General features: G+C 43.3%; 1 protein-coding gene across 3 annotated transcripts in view; it reads right to left on the bottom strand.

The window, feature by feature from the left end:
- Astn1 (astrotactin 1) overlaps positions 1 to 18885 on the bottom strand; it is a 318227-nt gene that overhangs the window by 202921 nt on the left and 96421 nt on the right. For all 3 annotated transcript variants that reach the window (NM_001430009.1, NM_001170603.2, NM_001430010.1), the window contains 1 exon segment: positions 873 to 1060. In NM_001430009.1, coding sequence (NP_001416938.1) covers positions 873 to 1060 — 188 coding nt within the window.

Below are 18885 nucleotides of genomic sequence, written 5' to 3'. Positions count from 1 at the left end.
AATTTTATCATGTTCTCGAGGTTTCACATTACATGCCGATTGGGTGATGGTGGTGAAGTTTTGAAACTGTGCTACAGAGCTTCTATTGGTATCCCTTGGACTGTGGCATAAGAGAGAAGCAGGGTGCTGATTTCTCTTGGTTCAGAAAAAAATGAAGGAAGATTTGGTAGTAGCAAGCAGCTTGGAGATTCAGTCATCCAAAAAACCTCCATGGAGCAATTTCTCTAAAACATTCCAATATATTAACTGACTAATTCCCTTCTAAGACATTCTGACATTATCTCATATGTGGGAAAGTCACTTCATATACCATATATGGGTATATACCTAGAAAGAACAGTTGGGAAACTATTCTGTAGAAATAGCTGTAACTTTCACAGCACATGTGGATCCATTCCCTACAAGTGAGAAGTTTATGTATCAGCATGTTCAGTGATCTGCCTGGATTTGGATTTTGGACAGCTCTGTCTATTGAAATGAAAGGCTCTTGTGTTGGAAGGCTAGTTTCTAGACTGGCAATATTGGGAGTTGGTGTGGGACCTTTAAGAGGTGGAGCCTCTGGGAAATCCTCATCAGAACCTGATCACCAGAATGACGTTGGAGGGAACTGTATAGTACCTCTCTGGCTTTCTGTCGAGGGTGCAACCTCTTCCACACCTGCTCCAGTCATAGCCATCTGTTATGATATGAATGACTGTGAGTATCCTCATCAGAGCTGTATTGAAACAGGTACTGTGCCCTCAACCTCCAGAACTGGGGACTTCTTCATAAGCAGCCACCTTATATATCTTGTCATTACAACAAAAAACTTGAATCTTAATATCAAGGTGAACACAGGTTATGTGTGGCCGGATGGGCTAGCCTGCTCTTACCATGACTGAAATGTGGAGGATCCTCAGTTCCTCCTCTGCTGATTCATGCTGGGGTTCTTCAGTTGGGTCTTGTCCAGGGAGACTTGGAGCACCATCTTGGTGGTGGATGTGAAAAAGCAAAGTACCATTCTCCAGCCATTGCTGCCTCCAGCGCACCAGGGGGATGTCTTCTGTATTCCCTGAGATCTCTAAGGGAAAACCACCAAAGTCACAGGGTAAGATTTTCGACTGGGCCAAGATTTCATATTCCAAATTTCAGGTACCAAGTTACTTCTGTTTGCAGACAACAAAGGGTTCTGGCTACAGCTAGGTTTATTGCTACTTATAAAACTCCAGAAAGACAAGAGATCAAGAGAAGAGAATTATCTCCTGTAGGTCTTTCTGTGATAAATCTTGTTCATCAGGCTCTCACCCAGTGAGAAAAATACTGAGGTGAAAATTCAAGTTCTTCCCCTCATTCTGTGATCAATAGCATCCCTTACATTGCACAGTTTGAATACCTGATAACCCCCTGAGGTAAATACAAGGTTGTTTGCCTCTTGTAAATCTGGACATGTGAGTTACCTAGCAATTACTCCTAGACACCAGCGAATCTACCAAGGATAGTGTTGGTAATTACCGTATAGAGAACTGGCATTTATGGGACAGTCCTGGGAGGTTACTGAAGAGCCACTGGGGATGCCAGCCCATCTGTGAAACCACAGTCATGGTCTGCACAGTCCACCAGAGACAGCTGATAACTTGTCATGACAGGTAAAGAAATGTTTAAATTCTTTTTGTTGTTGTTTTTCTCTTTAGTTTTGCACGGCAGATGTCATGCATGAAGAAAAAAGTGTAGTGAATTGGACCCTGATCACAGACATAAACACTCATTTGCTGCTGGGGTGTTTCGATGAAAGCTGGGCTATCATCAATAGAAAAATGCTAAAGAACAAAACCAAAACCAATCAATCAAAAACCTACTTTCCCTCTGCACTGTAGTGAGGACCAAGATGTAGCTGCAGGAATATCCTGTGTACATATCCCCCTTTCTCTTATTCCTAAGCAATGTTAGATCAGTGTTCTGGGCTATCCCATAGTAGAGAAATCTGAATAATCCAGCTTTCCAAGACTCCAGTTAGGCTACACACCATGTTTCTTTTAACAACTATTATAGCCTCAAAGGGGAACCAGTGTTCTGCTATACACACGTTAACAAATCATTCCTTTATAAAATTTCATTTTCAAAAGGCATGCATCTTCTCCCGAAATTTATCACCTCTGGCCAAAAAATTATTCCACAGATATAAAAAAGATTTAATAGACACATTTAGAATATATTCTCATCAACTATCACAATCATAAAGAGGAAAGCAATTTTAAATATTTATGGAATTTATAATTATCCTTCACTATTCATGGAAGAGCAGACTGATGTTATTTATTGATTTAGCCACACATTTAACAGACACACACTGGGCATGCTCTATCCACCAGGCCCCATGCTAGGCACTCAGGCACTAATTAAAATGAGGAGCTCTCAATGTTTTAAAGCAGCTCACCATGACTGAAGGTGCATAATGAGTCCTTGTAGTATGTTGAGAGGAAGAAAGGACCTTAGTAAAACATACAAGAGGGTAAGAAAGGAGTCTTCTCTAAGGGAAACAAATGGCTCATGGTAAGTGGTAAAGGGAAAGGAATGACCAGGCAACTAGTGAGTGAGGATGAGGAGAAGGCATGGGCATATCCATTGCTCTTCTGTGTAGGTCACCAAGGTTTCTCAAAGGACAGGAGTCATTGGCCTACCCCTGACAGATGCTGAGATGATGGCCTTGCCCATCCAACACCACACTCACCAGAGAGAAGAGGAAACTTGAGATTGTGTAGGGAAGCTGCCAATAAAGTACCCCTTTCGTACTTAGCCTCTCTTTTCTGTAGCCTAGACGGCTCTGTCATCTGTCAAGTAGGTAGATTATCTGTGATCTAGCATGTGATTGCCCTAGAATCCAGAGAGCTTCAGAGGGCAAAGAGACCAAGAAGTAAAGATTTGTGTTTCAGAACTGGTTTTCAGAAGGCACTTCCCTATTTATTTGATGTAGTGGTGATTCTGGCTTCCCACATCGACTGCACTTCTAAATCTCTAAATCAACATTTCTCAATCTGCGGGCAGTGACTTCTTTGTGGGGATCAACAATTTTGTCACAGCAGTTACATATCAGATATCCTGCATATCAGATATTTACGTTATGATTCATAACAGTAGCAAAATTACAGTTATGAAGTAGCAACAAAAATAATTTTATGGTTGGGGTTCACCACAGCATGCAGGAACTGAATTAAAGGGTCGCAGCATTAGGAAGTTTGAGGACCATTTGTCTAAAGTGTCTTCTACATTCCCAGGAAAGAAAACATCTTTGGATGCATCTCTGAAGGAAGCATTTAAAGCATCACGAGTCAAACACAATGCGTGCAGGCCCAATAATCACCAAGTGCTTCCAGACCCCATGGCTGTATATCCTGCAGGGAGGCATTCCTGATGACTTCTCATGGCTTTAAAGTGCTAGAAGACTCCTAGAAGTGCATCCTCCCCCATGCCCTTGTTCGGCCCTTGCCTAGGGACCAAATCTGTACCCATCTCAGTAGAGATAAACATCATCAGCATGCCAGCTCCCAGGAGTGCATTTGATGGCATAATCAAGTCCATCTTCTTTTCAGAACCATATCCACTCAAGCTAAGATTTATTCCATGCATGTCTGGTTGCCACTCAGCCCTTTCGGGAACTATTCAGAAGGATCTAGCACCTGTCCCTTTAAATCACTTCAGAAAGTAGATTTTGTTTCCCAGCAGATCTTCATCATGTAGGTCAGACTCATTAACCCTGCTTTAACCATGGAAGCAAAATTAAGGAAATACCTAGACCAAGGTCAACGAGCCTGACACAGAGCAGGGGCAGAGACAGATGGACTAGTTGTGGCCCTCTACACAGTTTTCAAAAGCCGACAGCATGACCTTAGAACCTGGAGGAAGGGAAGGGGCAGGGGAGAGCCCTAATGTAGGAAAGCCATATGTTCTTCTATGAGTTTAGTGGCTATAATAATCTAATCTTTTGTTCCAGGACTTTATATCACATGACTTATTTTTAAGTTGATGTACAATTTAAATCCCTTAAAGTCACCTTTTGAGAGAGAGAGAGAGAGAGAGAGAGAGAGAATTCATCATGTTGTGTAATCATCACCCTCTATCTAATTCTAGAACATGTTTATCATCTTATTAAGAACCTTTTTGTCTACAAGCAGCTACAGTGTTTCAATCAGGATTACGATATTATAGTCCATAGCACTAGGCATGGGGATACCAAAGAAAGACTAGATTCTGTGAAGACCTTGACAAAGCATTCCATGGGGCAACGGGATTAGCACACAGACTCTCTGGCCATGGTATCCAGGCTAACTCTCTGAACCCTTCTGCAGGTGATACATTCTCAACTCTGTGAATGTCAATATCATTATCCTGCACCAACTTGGTTCACTGTAGAAGACAAGAGGTAAAGGAAAGAGGGCACCACATCTGCCAAGGGCATTCATCAATTCTTAGTTTCAAGTTAATTATACCATGATAGATTCATCCTTGGCAGTTTTCCCTCTCCTGATAGGATCTGACATGAAAGAGCTCCAATGCCAAACCAGGAACTTATTTATATTTATGCTATATCTGGCCTGATCAGCAAATGAAAGACCACATAGGACATAGTGAATGCCCTGCCAACTTCGTCACAAACAAGATCGAGAATATTAGTGCAATCACATCTGTGTGAATATCCCTGTCTCAAGAAGAAGTGGAATGCAAACCAGTCATGAGACTCTAAGGAGCAAATTAGCATGGTGATAAAAATGTTACTCCAATCCAAAGTCACAGAGGATTGCCACTGAAGCTCACAGAGGACCTTTGAGGCAATGTACTGAATAAAATGAATTCTACAGGACCCTCTACAGTCCAGATGTCGCAAGTGCCACGTTTCAGCACACAGTGGGGTTGAGGTCTCCAGAAAGAGAAGTCTGTCTTGGCTCTTACCATGTCCATCCTCAGCCCTACAAACCTCACATCTTTAGTACCTCTCCAGATCTTGCAATACAAAAAAAGCAGCGTGCTATCCCTTCCTGGAGCACATGATGTTGGCCACGGTTGGGAATTAAACTATGTACTCCTAATCTCAAGGTGCTTTTCATCCATCAGGAAGCTTCAGATGTGGCCAGGGCTAAGTGACAGCCATGCTGAGCAGCGGGTGAGCCTTAGCTGGGTAAACACTGGTGGGAAGCAAGAAAATGGTGGGAGATGTTGGGGACACGCACAATCCCAGCTGAAGTGCGCAGTGTGTGCAAAGGAACAGAAGGATGATGTGCGTTGTCAGAGTCACAGGGGGTCTGGTTAAGCTGCAGGGGTGGGGGATATGTAGAAGAATTACAGAGCATCTACTCTCAGAATCCAGATTAATGGCACGCAGAAGAGCCTTAAATGTCATCTTAAGACACTCACAGCTAGGGGAAAGTCATTCACAATTCTATTAGACAGAGGCATCAACCAAGACTCAAAATGAGAATGGCTGATGTCCTATTAGGTCTAGGGGTTACTATGGCTCTGAGTCTGCATTCTTCAGGGACTGTAGGAGTGGACTCAGGGGAACTTTGTTCTGAGGAACTTTGAATATTCCCCCTCACTCTGAGTTTTCTCATCTCTGTGAAGACCCAAGTGTGCAAATGGACTTCAATATTCCTTGTAACTTTGATCATCCCATGGTTCTGTCTCCAGAAAGCATGTTAAGTGCAGTGTCACGAGTAACATTAAATAAACCTCTTCTTGGGTCTCACCTATGGTCCACCTTGGATGTGAACAGAGAACTCAAGACACAGACCCAACTTCACATTGTATCCCAGTCTGTAGAGGAAGACTTTCATAATGTTGCTGCAAATAGCTTGTTTCTAAGAGATAATTGTGGAGCTTCAGGTCCCAGAGAACTGCACTGGTGGAGCACTGGGCAGGAAAAGTCATAAAAGAGAAAAGTTTGGTTTGGAAAAGGCAGAGTGAGGTGATATCACTTTTAATTAGCCTTAGTCATTGTTCTAATGATAGCTTGTGGGTTGGGAGTTAGTCTCTTTGTGGGGTTACTTCAGGACACTCAAAACTTTGCTGCACAAATTGTTCTACCTGGCATTACAACATGCCCTTGCTATCCACATGCTTTCCCCTTCCCTATGTATATCTGCATGCTGAGAGAACCTGATCTGAGGAGGTGTTAAGAAACATCAAGCCAGCGTCAGAATTTCTTTCCAAATACCAGATCCACCATGCCTTCATTCAATGAATGAGACAATTCCACATTGGAGTATGGATTTAATCGGGAAAATTCTCAAGGATCATTTAATTTGGTGAATTGCTTAGCGTATGTTAGCGCGGTCTGGATATCTTGGGACCCCTTTTCACTGCTAGAAAGCCTGAGTTTCAAGCTGAGTTCAGCTGAGTAATAATGAGGTACTGTGGTTGTTGGGGTCAAGGTAGGAGGTAGCATTAACTTGTCCATGCTCAGGCTCATGTTGAGGGCTCCTACAGAACTGATCCTGTGATCTTTCAAGGTTGATGTTGACACCGCTGGTGGTCATTCTGCCTGTCGAAAGACTTTGCTTAGGTTTTCAAACTTATTTTCAACCTAACATAACCTTTTTTCCAAACCAAATCTAAACTGCTTTCTGAGGGACTTCCACAAGAACAGACTTAGAGAAGAGTTAGTTCCACTGAAGGAACAAAAAAATGCATTAGTAAGCAAGGTCCTTGCTGGTAGAGGATAGGGTCCTTGCTGAATTGTCTAGATTTATTGGTTACTTTCAATGCTAAGTGGGATGCTACAAATGCCTTTATATTGTTTGTGAAATAATTGCATGTAAGAAAAACAATACTTCTGAAAACAGAATATAGCCTCACCTCCACTATATGCTATCCCAGAGGCCATTGTGAGTGTCCTTGTGTAATAAAGATTAATTCAGGGGGAGGGTGCCTCAGTAGGTAACAGCACTTGCTGCTTTGGCAAGAACACTTTCATCCAAACCTCCAGCACTTGTGTAAAAAAAGAAATCAGGCCTAGGCACAGTGTGTGACCCCAGCACTACGGGAGCATAGAAAGAGGGTTACGAAGTCTTGCTTACAACCACCTAGCCAAAACCAAATAAACAAACACAAAAGAAAAAAGAAACAGAAAAACCCACAAACAAACAAGTAAAGAAAACCACTGAGGTTAATGAGACTGTCTCAAGAGAACAGTCATAGTCTGATAGGAAAGGAAATCCAATGTCTAACCTCTACATATGCACATGTGGTACACACATACAAAAAATTAGAATATTAATTTAGTTTATGCAATCTGTAGTGCTAGACCAACCTTCTAAAATAAAGTGTAACTATTGTGTCTTGTCTAGATGAGAGTGACCATCAAAAACATTATCAAAATGAGCCTGTGACAGAACTAGTCAATTTTTTCTTCCCATTTTTAAGAAATTTTCCTTCTCCACTCCCTAATTCAGAACTTGAAAGATATTGATGGTAGGTCTAGTTTTCCACATGGTTTCATTATAGTCTTCTGCCTGAAACTATTAACAGTGGTATTAACTTTCAACACCTTTGAAGAAAATAACCTGCTCAAGTCAGGGGTTAATAACAGCCAGAGATCACTAATTATCTTGCAAATCTCCACCCTGGTATCAAAGTGACACCAGTCTTTAATGTCTGAGGAACAGCAGCCTCTAAAGACCTCAACTTGTTTCATAAACATAATGACAGCAGCACATTAGTGTCGTGGCCATCTGTGAAGGAAGATGAGGGGCAGACAGAGGAGAAGGAAGTAGAGAAAAAGGACAAAGTCAAGAGATGTGGAGGAAATGAGGTCAGCCAGAAAACTGACGGGGGCCTTGGGCTGCGTTGGCCTGTGGGCTGCACCTCTCACCACAGGGACCATCTGTTTAGGAGTTCTGAAGTGGAATGATCCTGCGTCCCAGACTGAGAACCACACAAGAAAGTATGCCCTGCTGAGCCAGAATTCAGCCGGCATAGATGCCAGGAGCTCTGATGGTTTGCCTGGAGTGTGTGTTGCTAATGTCTAGCTAAGGGGACAAAATGGGAGATGTCACAGCCAGGATATTCTTTTGTGGAGATTTTCATAAACCATTTAGAAATATAGTTCCTCTTGTGGCTTCCTCATTCAATCCGCTGGGCACCATGGAGCTGCTTTCTATTACTCTGTTCCGTCGTCCTCCTCCACACTACAGAACTACCCAGAACTATCCAGCAAAGCCTCAGATCAAGGCAGCTTAAAAGGCCAAACAGCTATTAACAGAAGCACAAGAATTTCTTTGCTCAGGTAATCAGAACATGCTTGGTTTGCTGAGATTTGGAGTAGAGAAATTCACCCATGCCTAGATGAAGGGTAATCGAATGTCTACGTCCTCAGATTAGTGACATTCACCCTGCACGACTCATAAACTAGGAGCTCGGTGTATCACTGGCTCAAGGATGAGAAATGGAAGCACAAGGCGCATTGAGCACTGAACAAGGATGTGGAAGGAAGTCTGTGGAACTCATATGCCTTATAGTCAAGAGACGGGATGGAAGTCTCCAAGGTCTCTCTAGTTCTGTCTCCTCATCGATGTCACTAAATGGAGTATGGCACTTGGTGATAGTCAAACCCCAAGTCAGGTACAGGCTAAGCATATTTATGTATGCTAACTGGATAGCTATCTTTAGAGATTTTCAAATTAGGCTTTCCTCTTAGCCTTTGGATTAGTTATGGGGACTCTTCCACATACAAATACTTCCAAATGGTTTCCAGTTAGCTACTAACCTTCAGTACATTATGTATATAGAGGCAATGTATATACAATTTATATAATATATATAATATATGGACATAAATAATGTATATCATCACCTGATGTCTCAACATCCATAAACAATATTCTTTGACAATGCTATACGTCAAAGATCTGAGACTTTAAGCCCGCACACCCATCCGTTTCTTTTCCAGAAATGTACAATGGTGGATTAAAATGAGTCAACCCAGGGAGAAAGCATGATGAAAGGAAGACCATACGGGCCTGGGTACTCCACAGATCACCATGTTTGTGGGAAGTCGCAGGTGGGAACTGTGGGAAGTGAAGGGTGGCTTTTTAATCAGCTACCATGGACAGCAACGAAGCTTGCTGCTGGAAGTAGGTCATTCTGAGCTACAGTGCTGACATGAATAGCAATCGAGCAACTGCACACACGTTCTATTTACCTAGCCATGAAGACGAAAACATTCCTGTGGGAGAAAGATGCAGCCTAAAGGTTCTGACACAACCAGAGAGAGGAGAAGCATTCAAATGGCTTGTGATTTTATCTAAAATGGTTTGCTTGTTCCTACCACAGTGTTTCTCTGGATCTTTTCAAACCTCTGCAAAGAGTTTATCCACATGATACTCATTAAAGTCTCATTTGAAAAGGGGGTGGGGCAAAGCTCTTTGAAAAGAACCAGGTTATTTGAGCTGCAGATGTACTGGTGAAAGGATTTAAAAAAAATTTACATCTAGTTCTATTCTCCACTGCCACATGGCTGACCTTTGAAAACTGAGATAACGACATGCATTTAACACAATCTGACATCAAGTAAGATGTGTAACAATATTTAAACTTCATGATGTTAAAATATGTATTTATAGATCGTTTTATACATTGTGGGAAGAATAAGTCATTTGAAGCCTGAGGTTTCTCCACTGGAATTCTAATTTGAGCTTTGTGAGTCTAGGGGACGGGGATTACTCGGTGTGGCACTGGGGGCAATATGGACACCTGGGTTTTAGAAACCCAGAACACTTGTTACAAGGTAATTATAAGGAAAGTTCCCACTAGACCCTCTAAGAACTCCATGTACTCGAAGTCCTCTCTCTGATACTCTGAATCTGTTGCACACAAAGGTTTCGGTTTCCCAATTCTCATATCATGGACTACCTCATATCATGGACTACTCATATCATGAGGTTGTGAGGGTCTTTGGCTCTTGCTTGAAAAGGTAGGTGAAAAGGGGGGAGTTGATGATGCCAAATTATCTTCTGTAAGTTATAGTGAAAAATTTGACATTTTGGTTTCTTTTAAAAAAACACAGAACTATTGTAAGAATATGTTTTTGTTTTGATTTCAGGTGTGATATATGGGGCTGCTTCAGATTGTCCATAGCAACTGACTATGATTTGCCTTGTGCTCCAGCAGGGGCATGATTTTTGCCAGTGGCAGGGATAGTTTCTGCCATTAGGTAATGTTTGGAATTCTTGGGACTTTGCAGAGGGTATATACATTCTAGGGCCCCCAGAGGCACGGTGGATTGTTGGTGGCATGTTGGTGGGTTTTTGGTTGTTGGTTGGTTCCTATTCATTGCCTTTGGTCATGTTTTATTGAGTAGTCATGTGCAAAGAAGAAACAAGAAGGAATTAGAAAACCTAATGGCAAAGATCAAACTTCCTCCAAGGAACTTGATGCACCTGATCAGCATGAAATAGTCTAATAATAACATCACTCCCTTCCCTTTCTATCCTTTTATCTCTTTTATCTAGTGTTAGGAAGTTGGAAGGGTGAAGAAGAGTGAGAGAAAGAAGAACCCATTAAGTAGCAAGCAATGGCTACCGTAAACAGTGTATAGGAGGGGCTGGGTGTGTTGCTCTCTCTAAACTGTCTTGATTCATTTTCACTTCAAATTAGCACTAATTCTATTATATGTTTGTTCTTACTGTCCGCGATTCAACTCCACAAGTTCTGAGAAACCTTCTAGATGTTAGCTGAGCTGTGCAGCTCTCTCAGGGTGCATGAGTGCCTTACCCTTCATGACCCTTCAATTTAGGACTGGATCTCCCATTTTACAGGTAAGGAACTTAAATTCCAGAGAAGTTAGCCTACTAAACAAGGTGTGTTCAGTTAGTAAACAACAGAATGGAGAGAAGGGAAAAGCAAGGTCTCTTGGTTTTAAGACTACTATTCACTCTCACGCCTTCAAGTCCTTGCTTTACAAACCCCAATCTCAGGATTATATATGCAACATGGTTGCTTAGCAGTTTCCAGCACTTAACAAACAAGAGAGACTAGTGTCATCATTGGAATTACTGCTGTTATTTATACAAATCCTAAAATTGAGCCATAAGCTTTGACAGAATTAAGTACACTGTGCCTACAAATGGTCCCAGGGGCTACAACATCTTAAAAAGTCTAGGAAAAAAGTTAGTTCATGAATTAGTTAAGTTCCTACTTAGGAATGTAAGCCAGATCACAATGATACATTCCTAGAAGTGCTATTTAGCAAACAATACTCTTTGTGCATCTGGCGGAAATCAAACAATACTATCACTGCATTAAGATCCAGTGATTGAACTTCTACCAAGGGATGCCCTGGTAGCTGTGCCCATCAAAGGCTGGCATGTGAGACCAGCTTTCAGTGAACTGAATGCCAGGCACTGGACAACATGTCCCTGAATTAAATTATGTAGGTCCTGCTGGGTACAGTGGTGCACACCTTTAATCCCAACACTCCAGAGGTAGAGGCAGGTAGATCTCTGAGTTTTAGGTCAACCAGGTCTATATTGTGAAATTCAGAACATCCAAGGCTACAGTGGTGAGAACCTGTCTCAAAATAAAATAAGTCAGATCCTCCCAGATGGATGAAGCATGGCAGGTGTGGGCAGTAAACCAGCAAATGAAGATGTATTTGAATAATAGTCGAACCTTCTTCAGTGCTACTCTAGATCCCACTTTCTAGACTTATTGCCCGATCACCTTAGTGTAAATCTCAGGAGCCTTTGTACTCTTGAGAATGTCCCATTCTCATCTTCGTCTTGGAAAGGAGGCTTCATCCCATTCCCACAGCCACATGAGATTCCATCCCTGAGCATAAGTGCTAACTGCTGGGCAAGAGCTCCAGCACATTTGCTTCTCTGTCTACCCTCTCTGTGCCATTGTCACTTCCAGAAAGGTGAGGACAAGTGAGCTTGAAAGCCTGTTCTTACACCCGAATTTTCTAGTGTTACTTTCCTATCGTCTACACTTGCCATCTCAGGGCCTGGAACAGAAGCTACTCCAAAGTGCAGGTGAGAGGTCAGAATCTCAGGTACCAGCATTCGGTTTTTCAGCCAAAGAAGTAAGTACCAAGGAATAGCTATGAAGACTTCGCTCGATGAAAAAAATCCCTTACTATGGCTCCTGTCCTATATTTTGCAAAGCCCTTATTATAAGCACCTCTTTACAAATTCATCAGCCCTGAGAGGTGTGGTTCATAGAACTAGAAACCAGAAGTACAAGGAAGGGACTGATCCTTCCAAAGGAGAGAGTTAATGAGATGGAATAACAGGGCTGGAAGCTGGTCTTCCAACTCACAGCACAGCATCTTTCCTACTCAACTCTACCGTCTACTAAAACGTTCATGATGCATCAACAACAACTCTTGAAACCAAAGCATGGTCCTACATCAATGCAGATGCAGGAGAATCACTCTGAACATTTAGGAAAAAATAGAAATCCAGAAAATACACATTAATAGTAAACAGGGACAGGCATTTGAAAGGTTGAGGCCATAGAGCTGACACTGAAATTGTGCTATTAATCCCTTCTCACTAGTATACAAATCATAGGTCAACCTAATGTGAGTTCCCCATATCTGGTTCCTATGGTAGATCAGATCTGCTTAGTTTGTGCTTCCAGTTTCTGGTCTAAAGAATTCTTGACATTGTCTTGACCCAGTTCTGTGGGCTGATTAGTATAAACGCCTGTTAGACAAAGGGGTCAAGATGACCTGTAAATGATCCAACAGACATATCCCCCATAGAAACTTTAATCTAGACATCTAGTGCTTCCTGGGTAAATGATTTAAAAGAATCCAAGTCAACCTGATCTATGACTTGTGTGATCATCATCTGGGAAAGACACACATCCACTCCTTGTTGGTTCCCTTTTTCATATTTACTACTTTAATTCTGAGGTCCTTTGTCAGGAACAAGCCCAGACACTTTTTGTGTATTTCCAAGTCAGAAATAATTGAATAACAGTAACATTTTGAGTTATAATGTTTTTAATGGATGTGATTTGCCAGTAATCCCAATGTCATTTCATAGTTGACCAAGGCAAATTTCTTTATTCCAATAGCAACTACTAATGTTAACTCTCAGATCAAGCATCACACATCACACAGCCAACATCAATTGTGTAGGTTACAGAATGACTACAATGTATTAAAAGTTGAAACAGAAGCCATGGTGTGCCAAAGAGACCTTACTGCAAGATCTAGGCAAGAGGTCAATGGGAATGCAGGGGGATCACTCTAAGAATTTAGGTATCTTAAAATCCAGATGGAGCTGCGGAGAAGGTTTGGGATGGGGAACAGTGGAAGGGTAGACAGGGAGGGAAGTAAAATCTGGAGTGGAAAAAATTAAATTTAATTGAAAAATATCCAGCTGGAGCATTGGTCCCAACACTCAACCAAGCCTCAGACTCAGAGTTGAGCTGAGTTCCAGGGTCTGGCAGAGCTACATGGCAAGATGTAGAACCATGAGAGAAGTAGAGGCAGAGGGCAGTATGGGGTTGAGACAGATGAACATGAGAATGGCGCCATACAGGATCAGATCAACAGAGGAGTGGTCATATGGAAAGTAAAAGGAACTAAAGCCCCTGGAATGGTCAGGAGCCCCCTGCCTATTGCTCCCTGAGACACGCATACGGAATCATCAGAAGACAGGCTGCTAGGCACCAGGCTTGAACCGTACTCTTTGTTGAGTCTAGGTGATTGGTGTGTTCAATACGTTTCTGGACCTGATGTTCTTGATATGATTTTAATATTCCCATGAGCTCATAGGGTTCTAATTTCCTTTGAAGATTTATAGGGTATAACCATTTTTTAACCTTTAACTAATATCAATTTGTGCCTATTTGGAAAGAGCAGGCAGTGTTTTTTACATGATCCTCCAGGTGCACTCACTTCTGCCCCAGGTCCCCACGGTTGTACCCAAAATGGAGTCAGATGCCATTTGTAAAAATGGAGTCTTGGCAAGCCCTAAATTTGCTAAAAGCCAATGTGAATCAGTGCATCAAATGAAAGAGAATGGGCTTGCAAACCAGTCTCCAGTGACTGACCCCAAGGCTATCCTCAGTCTCCCTTGGACCTCTAGCTTCTACCCTTTCTCAACTTACTGATCTCTTTCCTTACCATCATAATACTGTGGCTGCTTCCTGTCTTTTTAGGTTCTTTCAGGAGAAATAATCTGACAGTCAGTAAACCAAAGGCTACTGAGGTATTTCCATGAGTCTTCTGCCATGGCCTATCTGACCTACCTTCTCCCATCTTTGACCCACATTCCAACCTTCCTGCTCCCCACCTCCCCCAAAATGACCCTACTCAGCTGACAAGGCAGAGACTGCATGCCCCCTTGTCATCAACAGGAGGCTGAATTGTCAGATCCAAAGGGAACTCCAAAGTGACAGTCTTGGCTGAAGTATAGACGACCGGTGCTGCTCACTCCAGTCATTCCTCAGGATCCTGTGAAATGGGTTTCTGTTGCCAGGAAGAGCCACTTCCCACTGGGCATGCACCTATAACACATACTAAAGCCCAAGGTCCACAAACCCCTCCTGCTACCCGAAACTTCCAGAATATTCCAGGTCACAGACTCTCCTCACTTGACCTGCCATTACCAGTTTTTCTTTATAACCCAGAGGAGGTTTTTCCCTGCTCCGGTTCTTCTATGTGCTCCAGAGAGCTAATTCTGACTCTTTCCAGTATGCCCATCTCTTCTCTGCCCTAGAGAGGTGGACATGGCTGCTTTAGACTTCCCCAAAGGCATCTACATATTCCCAGATATCTATATTAACCTTCTCAGCCTTGGAAAAAAAAAGTCTTGAGTTGTTGAGAGGGCAGCGTGACTAAAGGCTATGGTGACTTTTAAAATTGTCATTAATAAGTGACTATTGTCAAACTGGGCACCTTGAGTTCTATCCCCAAAATCTACCTTGTGGCATGAGTGAATTACCTCCCTAAAAGTTGTCCCCTGATTTCCATTGGTACACACACAATAAATAAAGAATATGTATATTTTTAAATGGAATGTCTCAGGACAAGGCTCAGCCAGAGTGCTACTGTTTTATACATTGAGTATACAAGTAACTTAACAGTGGGCATTGCCTAATCCCAAGATCCTCTTTCTCCAAGCACTCTCTAACAAACACCTACCAGGGGTCTGGCGGAGAGATAGAGTAAGAATGACAAGGATGGCGTGTTTTCAATGTGGAGATAGGAGTCTCTGTATGAGGCAGATAGCAGGAGAGTAATGTGACCCTTGCTGGTTGCATAAAGTCCACGTTAGCCTGTTCTCCAAATATTCAGCTGATAAAGCTCAAAATCCCATTTCAAATCCAAGGAGATGAGTTTAGTACACATGAAAGGAAGTTCGCCTTCACTCAACTGGCTCCCTCTGTGTCATGCTTTGTATATGCTTGGTCCAGGGAGTGGCACTATTTGGAGGTGTGGCCTTGTTGGAATAGGTATGTCACTATGGGTGTAGGCTTTAAGATCCTTGTCCTAGCTGCCTGAAAGTCAGTCTTCTTATAGCAGCCTTCAGATGAAGACGTAGAACTCAGCTTAACCTGCACTATGCCTGCCTGGATGCTGTCATGCTCCTACCTTGATGATTCTAGATTGAATCTCTGAACCTGTAAGCCAGCCCCAACTGAATGTTGCTTTTATAAGAGTTCCCTTGGTCTTGGTGTCTGTTCACAGCAGTAAAACCCTAACTAAGACACTCCATTACAATGTCTTTGTGCCATACTGGGGTTTTGCTTCTCAGACACACTCTGTCTTTCCACTCCCGCAAGATCCTGGTCGCTATCTGCTGTGTGTCTATTAACATGCTTTCAGTTTCATTAACATTTCCTAAGAGTCCTTTTCGATTCATTTGAGTCTATTCTCAAATTTATGTGATTTAAGTTCTACAGACTAAAAACGAAGTGTTGGATTTTCAGTTTCTACTGGGTACGAGTATTCTTTGAGGGGAAACAGCTGTGAATTTCATCAAATAAACCAGAGTGAGAACAAAAGCAAGGCAGCTAAAGTGACTGGATCATTAGGTTCCAGACAGAACACAGAGCTGAGGACTGAGGGCAACTCCACAGTGCTGATAGTTTCTATGTCTACTTCTGTTTCTGTGGACAAAAGGCACGGAGCAGGGAAGGCAGTTGTCGGACTCTGTGGGCATGCATCTTCTCTGACTTCAACCTTGAAGCTGAGGACAAACAAGCTCAGCTTCTCAGTAACACTGCTTCCTTCGTTCACGTGCCCCATGCCTCTCTGGTTTGTTTACCACACCTCTTTCTGTTATGACCATGCTCCACTTTCGGGAATGAACCCTATGATTAACACATGCCCAGTGGAGGAATACTTCCTTTCAACTTCTGCAAAGTCACCTTCCTTGAGTTTCAAATAAGTTTTGACATCTATCAGGTGACCGCATGGAGGACAAGGTCGCTTTCTGTAATAAACTCTGTCACATTCTCCTAATCTTTCTCATTCATATTGCTTTTGCTTAGCTGTTATATGAAGTATTGGTTAAGTTCTGGACGACAATTCTATTGAGTCAAATTACTTCCCATGACTACAGAAGCCTTCTTTGCAGGCTTTCTCTGTTTATCAGACGCAGTCCCTGGTGTGGAATGAGACAGTGCTGTAGAGACCCAACCGCCTGGTCAGGTGGGCACTCCTGAGGCTGCAGAGCGGAAGAGACCACCAACACTGCTCACCCCTGCCCACATCCCTGGCCCAAGAGGAAACTGTATAAGGCCTCTGGGCTCCCGTGGGGGAGGGCCCAGGAGCGGCAGGACCCCTGCCACAGACACCGCCGGACCCTGAAGGAAACAGACCGGATAAACAGTTCTCTGCACCCAAATCCCGTGGGAGGGAGAGCTAAACCTTCAGAGAGGCAGACAGGCCTGGGAAACCAGAAGAGACTGCTCCCTGCACACACATCTCGGACGCCAGAGGAAAAAGCCAAAGACCATCTGGAACCCTGGTGCACTGAAGCTCCCGGAAGGGGCGGCACAGGTCTTCCTGGTTGCTGCCGCTGCAGAGAGCCCCTGGGCAGCACCCCACGAGCGAACTTGAGCCTCGGGACCACAGGTAAGACCAAATTTTCTGCTGCAAGAAAGCTGCCTGGTGAGCTTGGGACACGGAAGCAGAATTTCTCTAGAACCGGGCACGTTCTGTGTTTACCGGAAGTCCCACACCCGCGGATCCCGGCCCTCAGCAGCTCTCTGCTCCCAGACCCGGTGAGAGAGAGACCCAACCGCCTGGTCAGGTGGGCACTCCTGAGGCTGCAGAGCGGAAGAGACCACCAACACTGCCCACCCCTGCCCACATCCCAGGCCCAAGAGGAAACTGTATAAGGCCTCTGGGCTCCCGTGGGGGAGGGCCCAGGAGCGGCAGGACCCCTGTGCCTAAGACACCACCAGAACCAGAAGGAAACAGACCGGATAAACAGTTCTCTGCACCCAAATCCCGTGGGAGGGAGAGCTAAACCTTCAGAGAGGCAGACAGGCCTGGGAAACCAGAAGAGACTGCTCCCTGCACACACATCTCGGACGCCAGAGGAAAAAGCCAAAGACCATCTGGAACCCTGGTGCACTGAAGCTCCCGGAAGGGGCGGCACAGGTCTTCCTGGTTGCTGCCGCTGCAGAGAGCCCCTGGACAGCACCCCACGAGCAAACCTGAGCCTCGGGACCACAGGTAAGACCAAATTTTCTGCTGCAAGAAAGCTGCCTGGTGAACTCAAGACACAGGCCCACAGGAACAGCTGAAGACCTGTAGAGAGGAAAAACTACACGCCCGAAAGCAGAACACTCTGTCCCCATAACTGACTGAAAGAGAGGAAAACAGGTCTACAGCACTCCTGACACACAGGCTTATAGGACAGTCTAGCCACTGTCAGAAATAGCAGAACAAAGTAACACTAGAGATAATCTGATGGCGAGAGGCAAGCGCAGGAACCCAAGCAACAGAAACCAAGACTACATGCCATCATCGGAGCCCAATTCTCCCACCAAAACAAACATGGAATATCCAAACACACCAGAAAAGCAAGATCTAGTTTCAAAATCATATTTGATCATGATGCTGGAGGACTTCAGGAAAGACCTGAACACACTTAGGGAAGCACAGGAAAACATTAATAAACAAGTAAAAGCCTACAGAGAGGAATCGCAAAAATCCCTGAAAGAATTCCAGGAAAACACAATCAAACAGTTGAAGGAATTAAAAATGGAAATAGAAGCAATCAAGAAAGAACACATGGAAACAACCCTGGATATAGAAAACCAAAAGAAGAGACAAGGAGCTGTAGATACAAGCTTCACCAACAGAATACAAGAGATGGAAGAGAGAATCTCAGGAGCAGAAGATTCCATAGAAATCATTGACTCAACTGTCAAAGATAATGTAAAGCGGAAAAAGCTACTGGTCCAAAACATACAGGAAATCCAGGACTCAATGAGAAGATCAAACCTAAGGATAATAGGTATAGAAGAGAGTGAAGACTCCCAGCTCAAAGGACCAGTAAATATCTTCAACAAAATCATAGAAGAAAACTTCCCTAACCTAAAAAAAGAGATACCCATAGACATACAGGAAGCCTACAGAACTCCAAATAGATTGGACCAGAAAAGAAACACCTCCCGTCACATAATTGTCAAAACACCAAACGCACAAAATAAAGAAAGAATATTAAAAGCAGTAAGGGAAAAAGGTCAAGTAACATATAAAGGGAGACCTATCAGAATCACACCAGACTTCTCGCCAGAAACTATGAAGGCCAGAAGATCCTGGACTGATGTTATACAGACCCTAAGAGAACACAAATGCCAGCCCAGATTACTGTATCCAGCAAAACTCTCAATTAACATTGATGGAGAAACCAAGATATTCCATGACAAAACCAAATTTAC

The sequence above is a fragment of the Rattus norvegicus genome, chromosome 13, assembly GCF_021556685.1.
Source record: "Rattus norvegicus strain SHRSP/BbbUtx chromosome 13, alternate assembly SHRSP_T2T, whole genome shotgun sequence".
NCBI classification, from domain to species: domain Eukaryota; kingdom Metazoa; phylum Chordata; class Mammalia; order Rodentia; family Muridae; genus Rattus; species Rattus norvegicus.
This window is presented reverse-complemented; position numbering and strand designations above follow the sequence as displayed.